At 43.5% G+C, this 9,054-nt stretch overlaps 1 protein-coding gene across 1 annotated transcript in view; it reads left to right on the top strand.

Annotated features, from left to right (window-relative positions):
• The first annotated feature begins 255 nt into the window (after positions 1–255).
• The window catches only part of LOC114545853 (semaphorin-4F-like), a 52,224-nt gene continuing 43,425 nt past the window's right edge, over positions 256–9,054 (top strand). The window contains exon 1 of the mRNA XM_028564409.1: positions 256–1,079. Within this exon, the coding sequence (XP_028420210.1) occupies positions 1,007–1,079 (73 nt within the window). The 5' untranslated portion in view covers positions 256–1,006. The remainder of the gene's footprint in view (positions 1,080–9,054) is intronic.

Raw genomic sequence — 9,054 nt, 5'->3', positions numbered from 1 at the left:
CTGTAATTGCTTCCTGACCACACTGCCCGTCATTTACACACATCAAATTCATCCGTATTTTTAAAGAAACTCACAAAAAAAAAGGAAGTTCGATACCAGTTGTAGCGTTTCTGAGGAAAACCAGAGCTGCACCTGTCGGCCGTGACATCACCCACCCTTACCTGTTGTGTACCCTCGCGCTGCCTTCTCCGGAGGGCGGGGCGCGCGAGACGGTTGGCTTCCGCGCTCGAGCGTTGTAGCAGGCAGCATCCTCGAAGCCGGTCACTACTATCCTCCATAGCACTGTGATACCACTGTGCACCGTGCCAGCGCTCGAGCTCCAGCGACACACAGCGCGCGCTCGGGAATTTAGTTTCACTTGACGAAGCTCAACCTGATTTTCTTGCTTTAATTTCCTCCGGTCATTTTTTTAAACTGAAGACCAGCGGAGGTTTTCTTTTTTTTTTTTACCAGCGGGACAAGCTCGGCGACACCGGGGCACAGACCGGGGAAAGAGCGAGGCTTCAAGCTTGGTACGACCCAGGACACTGAGTGGACATTATTCCTGCACGAGAGGACAGCACTTTGGATTACTTTGACACACAGTTTGTGACTGGAACACACCACAAATACAACTACATGACTGTGTCTTCTGGTTCTCAGCATGTGGCGTTTCTTTAGTAGATAACACAACCCTTCCATTGCTCTGAGCGGATGCATGCACTTCTGTGCGCTTTGTGCTGATTTTAGCTACATGAAAAGCAGTGACCTGTAGCAAAATAGCATTATAATTTTTTTTTGAAGGAAGCATTTATTTGATTTTTAAATAACCACAAGTTATTTAACATTGTCTCGGACCGAGCTCTGTGCCTTTTTGAACTCGTTAAACCCTGCGCAGCCAGGACCAGGATGCATCACAGCTGAAACCGCGAGTCCGGGACTTTGGTGTTGGAATCAGATCGGACGGACCTCCACCTCCGTCCTGGACCAGGACAGGATCCGATTCGCGACGAGTCCTGTCGGTGCGATGTTGACTCTGCTCCCGGTGCTATGCCTGCTCTCCGGAGCCTCCTGGGCAGCGACCCTGGGCGGGTTGGGAGGTGAGTGCAACCGCCGAGGCGGAGGAAAACAAAAACTCATGAGGGCAATATTTGTGATGATCAAAGCTGAAGAGATATATTTTTATTTTATTTGGGAGGACTGTCTTCACTTCCATAGGCTGTAGTATGCATTTGCGAATGTATTTAATGTCTATTTGCAAAAGAAAAGGTGTTTCAGGTGGCTTCATCGTCACATGATAATTGTGATTATGATGATGATAACAGCTATTCAAAACAATATAATGCATGAGGCTGGTGCAACATCTGTAACTTATTACACACCTCCAAAAAGGTGTGTGATAAGCTTTGGCAGTGTTTGGCGCAAAACATAATTTACGCATGTGTCCGCGCTGTCAACCTTTGCACTGCACTGTTGTTTTACGCACTCAGGGCGCTTTGCCAGAGGGCTGCCTTCCGCCTTTATTGTGGTGTTATAAATGGTGATACTGGCAAAGCAAGCAGGTGCCAGACATGTTCTGCTGGACGCCAACAACAAGTGCACAGACTGGGCAGAAACGCTGGGCTGTTGGTTTCATCCAGACACGTAGCAGCTTTCGAACTTAAAGGGACAGTTCAGTCAAATGGGCTTCCCACTGGAGGGATTGATGCATGTAGGGAATTTGTCTTTTCATTTGCCCTCATCCAGAGAAGGCAGAGGTCAGGATCAGTGGCTCTGTAAGCAGAGAGTGAGTCAAAAATCTTGCTCAGGGACACTTCAGCAGAGTGGAAGCAGAGGCTTGAAAATGTTCAGACTGTGGGTCTCTAAAAGGACGCAGACAGCCCTTAGTTTTCTTGAAAAGTGGCTGTGTTTATCACATACTGAAAATACTGAAGGGTGAAAGAGAACCAGACACAGATTGGGATGGCCATAAGAGTGAATAGAAGACAAGCCCAGCTCCCTATCAAGCTCCCCCTTTGTGTTGGGGTCAGCAGCACAGACTCTCCAGACTTCCTGTTTTCCTGTTGGAAACTGACTGACCGTTTAAATGAAAAACATAAAACGAGAGGAGACATCCATCACAACAAAAATGATAAGAAGCTTAAGGGGCACTAGCGAGACAGAGCTATTTTGTGAACCTTTGGAGATTGCAGTCTGTATGAGTGTATCTCTACATTTGTTTGAAATGTATTCTCTTTGTTTGCACAGTAATACATCTTTGGTTTTTTCCCTCCTTTATGTCCTTTCTTTCCCTCTCTACCATGTGATGGTGTTTACACCCAGATGCAGTGAGGAGGAAAAGATTTAGAGGTTGCGTCACTGTGTGTCCATTGACCATTAGCCTGTACTCCAGTCACATGCTGCATTAATGGGCTTTGGTCTACAGCTGCACTCTGCAGCAGAGCTTATTGTGCTTTAACCCTTTTGTATTTTCCAATCTGTGATTGATCTACAGCTAAGTTCTTACTTTAGACAGTCACTGCATGGCTGTTGATCCGGGCTCATTTGCCGAATGAATGCAGTGTCTGTAAGTTAGCTCCCTGTCTCCGTCATTACGCAACTGTGGCCTGTGGCACGCCGGCCCCACAACAAATACAGTTGGAACGAGGGCCAGCAAACAGTAATGAGAGCGATAGGCAGAGAGGGAGACATTCAGATATGGGAGACCATTGCAGATTGAAAACTGCATCAATGAATTGTACTTCTTGCTGCAGAGGTTGCCTGCTAAGTGCATGCCTCTTAATTTGATTAAAGTCCCTACAACATTTCATTTTAGCAGAGTGGTGCCATTCTCACAAGGGTGTGTGTGTGTGTGTCTGTGTGTGTGCATGCTTCTGTGTTTGCATGTGTGTTATGATTACTGAAGAGAGACTCTTGCGTAAGGCAGTGTAGTTGTTATGAGCAACTGGTCAGGCGATGTGTGTTAAGCTTGGTTTGCATGTACAGTAATATCCAAGCGACACAGCTGATTGAAGCTTATGCACACTTCCTTTACATGCCGTTCTGTTAAACACACATAGAAGCTTGTAATGTTTTGTGTTTGCCCTGTCCTTACAGCTAGCGCCACCAACAGGCCAAATCTGGTTCAGCACGTCAGTTTATGACTTTCTGGATTTTTGCCAGCTTCAGTCATATTTTAGGATGTGGGCCTTCATCTGGCATCATCCTCAGCGACAAACTTAGATACGGAGTTAAGAAAGGCCTGTTTTAAGATAGGCTACCATTGTTTTTAAAGTCAGTTTGTGTAAATATTATCCATCTGTCTTGCACCACAAAGATGTTAATTTCTCACTGCCTCATTGTTGTTATGATTCATCTGTTGTGCTTGTAAGATGCAATATTACATGGTTGGGAGGCTAATAAGGCTTATGTGGAATTGTTAGTGTTTGGGGAAAAGTTGTGAAACTGCTGAAATTACCCACTGCATAATGAACTTACTAACAGAGTGTGGGATTTTAGTTTAATTTGACTCTATTCATAGAGTAGGCATTTGTATCTAGATATTTTAGTAAAGAAAACCTCAATGTAAAGATATATAATTTCTATAATTTCCATAGAAATGGGAATAATGATTAATGGCGCTGTACATAAATACAAAACAAATCCACTTAGCTTTACATTACATTTATGTGTGTATGGCTGTTGTGCCCCTCTGTCGGCTCCGGTCAGTTTCACAGGTCTAGCAGTGGCTTTAATGCTCCTCACATGAAACTCATTAGGGTGTCGTTACACGAGGGAGGGCCGGGCTCCCAGCGGTGCACCCACTGTTTGGATCAGGGTTGAGAAAGGAGCTATGTCTTATTTTAATAGCTTGGTTAGTTCGAAACTATGCCGGTATATTAAGCTTTGTGTCACTCAGAAGGCCACCCGGTGTCCATCTACAGTACCACCTGCAGTTTGCCTGCCTGCTCACAAAAACTATACTTTTTCTTTGTTTGTAGTCAACAGGAGCTTACCACAATCTCTATTCAAACATTTCTCACCCCAGTAGCTCTCAGTGATCGAAGACGTATTACTCTATTGTAGTTTTCTGTTTGTGTGCCAACATTTGCACTTGGCTAGCGGTGAACCATGTGTGGGTGGATGGGAGTCCCATATAACAAAGACGTATCAAAGCAGGCTGGAAAATACAGTTATCGCATTGAATCCACTCCATGCTGTGGTGTGGTGGGTGGGGCTACAGGCTCTGTTTGTCTGGTTCTTGTGAATTTTACTTGCCAGGTAATACTGTTGCTTCACACTTCAAACTATCAGCAAACAAGGAAGCAGCCAATTCTGATGATGAGTGTGAAAAGTGCAACTTTTTTGTGGCCGTCGAGCTTAAATGAGTTCTGCAATTCAGTTGAATTTTCTTGGTTGCTCATCTACTGCTTCTACCTTTTGTCTTGAGATGTAACAGAAACCTTCTGTATAACCAACATTGTTTATGTATTTGATATTAATCTGAACTTACATTTTAGCTCTGGCGGGGTAACAATCTTCTAAAAAAGCTAGGACAGGCATGGGAGTAACAATCCCGGATTACTTCGGGGAAATATTTTAGCCTCAAGAGTCTCATCTTGTGATCACCTTAATAAGTAGATGACAACCTAAACAAAAGCCACATTGAGCATGTTTACATGCACACCAATATTCCACTATTATTCAGAATATGACAATATTCCGAATTTGATACAAGTCATGTAAAAAGCATATTCCGCTTGGACATTCCGAAGAAGGCCTTTTTCCGAATATAGCATTTTCTGGTTAAGACGTGTGGAATATTCTGGCATTATTCAGGTTTTAGAGGTATTCTTTGGACATGCATGCAGCGCATTCAGAATATGCGTCTCAACCTGGGTTTTTACTAGCCTGCATGCCAGCCGAACTTTGCCCCGCCCACAAAATTTGAGGTTGGGAAGTTCACATTCTGACTAGAATCTGAGTATGACCATGTCAGGCTAGGTTTTTACCGCAGGTTTATGGTCAGTGCGTTGCTATGGTTGCTGAACACAAACCAACCAGCCAACAGTTTGCAAGGCTGCCGACCCGATAAGAAGGAGAAACACAGCTGCTTCTAAACATTATTAAAGACTTGGATATCCACAGGTTTTTGGATATGCACACACATCGCTACGCCGACCTTTTCAAGAAGCAAATTGAACACAGACATGGCTCTGAGACCTGCTGGTTTTACATGATGACACATGCTGTTGCCTTTGTGGGCAATGTGCTGGAATGGGGCTCTTATGTTGCTGTCAAAGATATATAGTTAGTTAATAATTTGGAGGGATGGTCTGGTTCATGATGTGCAAAATCCTCATCCCTGCAGGCCTGCATACTTTCCTATCTGTCGTGGGATTAGGCCAGGAAGAGTGTAACCACTAAACTGTCTGAACCGGGGCTTTGCCTGTGAGAATACATGTGGACTACAGTAGATTATGAGTTTGGGTTGAGGCGGCATTGTTGTCTCCCACCGGGGAATAAGAAGTGGTTATCCAAAGACAAGAGAACAGTGTTCCCTTTTTCTCATCCCTGCATCCCATTCTCTCTCTCTTGCTGTGTATTTCTTTGCCATTCTTTTCTAGCTCTCATCCCTCTCTTCCTTCTAAGTGTCGTTGATAGGGCCCGGTGGAGTTGAGTGGTGCCATGGGAATGGAGAAAGGCTTCAGAAATGCTTTTGGCACTTCCGTCAGTTTTGTGTGATGATAAGCCCTAGCTCTTTGCTGGCCGTTGAGTGCATAACGAAAATATGTGACGTTTTAAAAGCTGCCTTCCTATCTATATCTCTCTTTGGCTGTCAGAAATACTAGAAATAATAGAAGTGGTGGAACACTTTCCACCATAGCTTGTGTGGTTAGTCCTTGACTTAAAACATAGCATGGCTTTCTGATGCTATTCTTCTCTTTAGCTGCATGTCTGTTTTATGTATCCATCTCCTGTTATCTCTTTCTTCTTATTGCCCTGTTTACTTTCATTTATCCGCTTATCTTTTCTCTTCTAAAATGAGTTAAACGTGAAGGAGAGGAAGTGAATGAAAGAAAGATGAGAGGAGGGAATTATCAGCTGTCATCGGCCTCCTACAGAAAATACTCTCTCCCTCCTCACATTCGTCAGCAAAGTTCATTAGCTTCTCGTGCACTTCCACTCATAATGCACTCTCTATCAAGCCCCGACATTATTCTCTGATTCGGAGAATTACATTAGCGGTGCACACGTACATAGTTGTTCATGCACTCTCCCACGTTGTTTGTGAATGGTCAGCCCACACAGGCACTCCTGTGACTGGAGCCTGTCAGAGTAAAGGGCAAACCGAGTCAGATGTCAAAGGCCACACACACACACACACACACACACACACACACACACACACACACACACACACACAGTCGACGCAAGCAGATTCCCTTGGTTGCATTCCCAGGAGGATTTCATGATTGGTATTCTTGGTGGCTTTTTGGCTCAGTCCTAATTCTGCATCTCTTGTTGGGACACATCTATACCTGCGTAATATGACCGCTGTGAACAGTTTAACACATGGCACTCAGAGGTCTACGACATTTTAGGCATGTCAGGAATGATGAAATTCTCCATCATTCATTCATTCCTCCTTCCTACTTTGTTCCCACTCCTTCGTTCATAAAAATCTTGTGAAATGTGCTGTGTCAAGATGTGAACTACAGCTTCTTTAAAGTCTTGAAGGGTTTAGTAGAGAGTGTGTGCGAGTGCGCGTTCGTGTGTGTACTTACGGAGGGCTTTAGAAGAAATGATTGCAGTGCAAAGCTCAAGCATATATCATCAACTCATTGGGATTCACTCCTGCCTTCTGCCCTCATCTCCACCCTCTCTCATCCTCTGTTGCGTGAAAATCCAATCTGATAGAAAGCAAGTTGAAACCAATTATAATGCATAGAGAACACTTTTCAGCATTTAGACACAGAGGTTACACTTAAGCTGAAGAGTTTCATTTTTTCTACCCCTTGTTCTATTTAATTTCAAGTTAAAGTGAATCCTTTTTATGTGTGTTTTAATCAAACCTGAACAATCCCAGAGGCATTATAAATTAAAAAAAATTCACACATCTGGAGTGAGTTAGAGGACTGTTTCCTATCTGTTCAATTTTGCTGACTGTTGTCTGGGACCATCGTCAATCACATACTGTAAATTAGTATTGATTTTATTGTCCCCCAACTCAAGGTGAAGTAAAGGATATTGGGAGAGGACAGAGAGAAAACGCCAAATGATCATTAAACATGGTTGACTTGAAGAAAAGAGTGCTTAAAAGGAAAATGAAAACAGATCTGATAAACGTTTGGGAAAAGAGACTAGTCTAATAGTTATTGATGAGCTAAAACCGTGTAATTGTTCTGTGTTGTCCATGACAAAAAACAACCAGACAGACAGACAGACAGACTGGAGGGGCGTCACAGCTCCAAGACAGGGTCAGAGTTCACACAGGGTCACCTTGTTCACTGACAGCATCCTCTTAACCTATCACAATGAGAAGATCCTCAGAGAGCTGCTGGCTGTTTGCTCAGACTGATTGGAAGTCTGAAATCAACACAAGTCATCAATCGATTGGCCTGTCAATCCATCTGTGTGTCTGTCTGCTGCCGATCTGTGTATCCATTGTGTGTGTGTGTGTGTGTGTGTGCGCGCGCATGTGCGTCTTCAGGTCGGTGACTGCGTTCATTAAGGGAAAGACTTGAATTTGAATGCATGCTAATTGCTGCTCCATTATGGAGAAAAAAAATCATGTTGCAATTATTTAGAATTCAGAACACAAGACGAAATAAAGGTTTACCTGCAAACCGTAATGTGCAATTTTGTGATCGTTAGGAGCCGGAATCATATTGCGATTAAAATTTTGATTCATTGCACAGCCCACGGCGCGCTCCATCTATATACCTCCCTTTACGTCTGTTTCACCTTTTGTGAAAGTTGAGATTGTATGGTGATTTGTTGAAATTTAAGGCTAATGCTGCGAGTTTGTGTGTTGCTCTTCGTGCAGGATCTGTGTCAGCAGCATTATGGCAAAGGGAAGGGGGGTTGGAAGGGAAGGAAGGAATCACACACACACACACACACACACACACACACACACAGCTCTCAGCTCCCTCTCCTCTCGTGAGTAGAATACTACACTTCCTTTGGCCCTTTCCTCCTAGACACACACACAAATAAACAAACAAACACTCACTTCATCTCACCACGGGCCCATTGATCTCCACAGTTGAGCTGCCTGCAGCGGCTACAAACCAACACAAAGCTACATGAACAGTATGTTGTTGTCTCAGTGTGATGTTTAAAAGCTGGACACCTCATTTTATAATAAAACCCCTAACACCAGGCAGCAGCGAGCAGTCAGCTTATTCCTGATTTGTGCCTGTTGGCATTTTTTTACTCTCAGTGACAGTTGGAAGCTGGAAGAAGCCACCGTGTGCAGACTGCTGAGTTCAAGTACAGATGAAATGTCTTGTAAATCCCACTTTTACTGCTTTGTAACAGCAGTGATATGTCTGCTTCCTGGGCAAACTCACCCAAAGTATTACACCAATGAAGGTATACAGTGATATGACTGGGCCAGCATCCTGCAGAATATTTACCTTTATACACAAGGGGATTGAAAACAGTATATTCTGTGATGAATCTGACCATGTCTGAATTCCTTAAAAGGTCAGTTTAGTGTTCTCTGAAGTGCCAAATTATAAGAAGAGTATGTGAAGCACAAGCCTCTACATCTAGCTTTGTTTATACTTTATTACTATTAAAAAATGTCTTCCTTCACCCTCCATATCTTTAGAGATAGTATTAGCCAGGTCATGGTGATGGTTAATAACACACACTCAGCTGCTCTGAAAATGTCACCTTTTCTCAGAACTGGACCATCATGTTCAACTGGCTTGCACTAGTAAACATGACACACTTTGGTTCATCTGATTTCCACACATAAAAAGAAATCACCTTAGATGGTATTTTGTGAATTTATGGAAAGTAGAAAGTAAGAGTGTGTGTTCGCACAGACACACACACACACACACACACACACACACACAC

This window comes from Perca flavescens, chromosome 19 (assembly GCF_004354835.1).
Source record: "Perca flavescens isolate YP-PL-M2 chromosome 19, PFLA_1.0, whole genome shotgun sequence".
Taxonomy (NCBI): domain Eukaryota; kingdom Metazoa; phylum Chordata; class Actinopteri; order Perciformes; family Percidae; genus Perca; species Perca flavescens.
The sequence above is the reverse complement of the archived record's forward strand: the minus strand, read 5'-3'. Positions and strand labels throughout refer to the sequence as shown.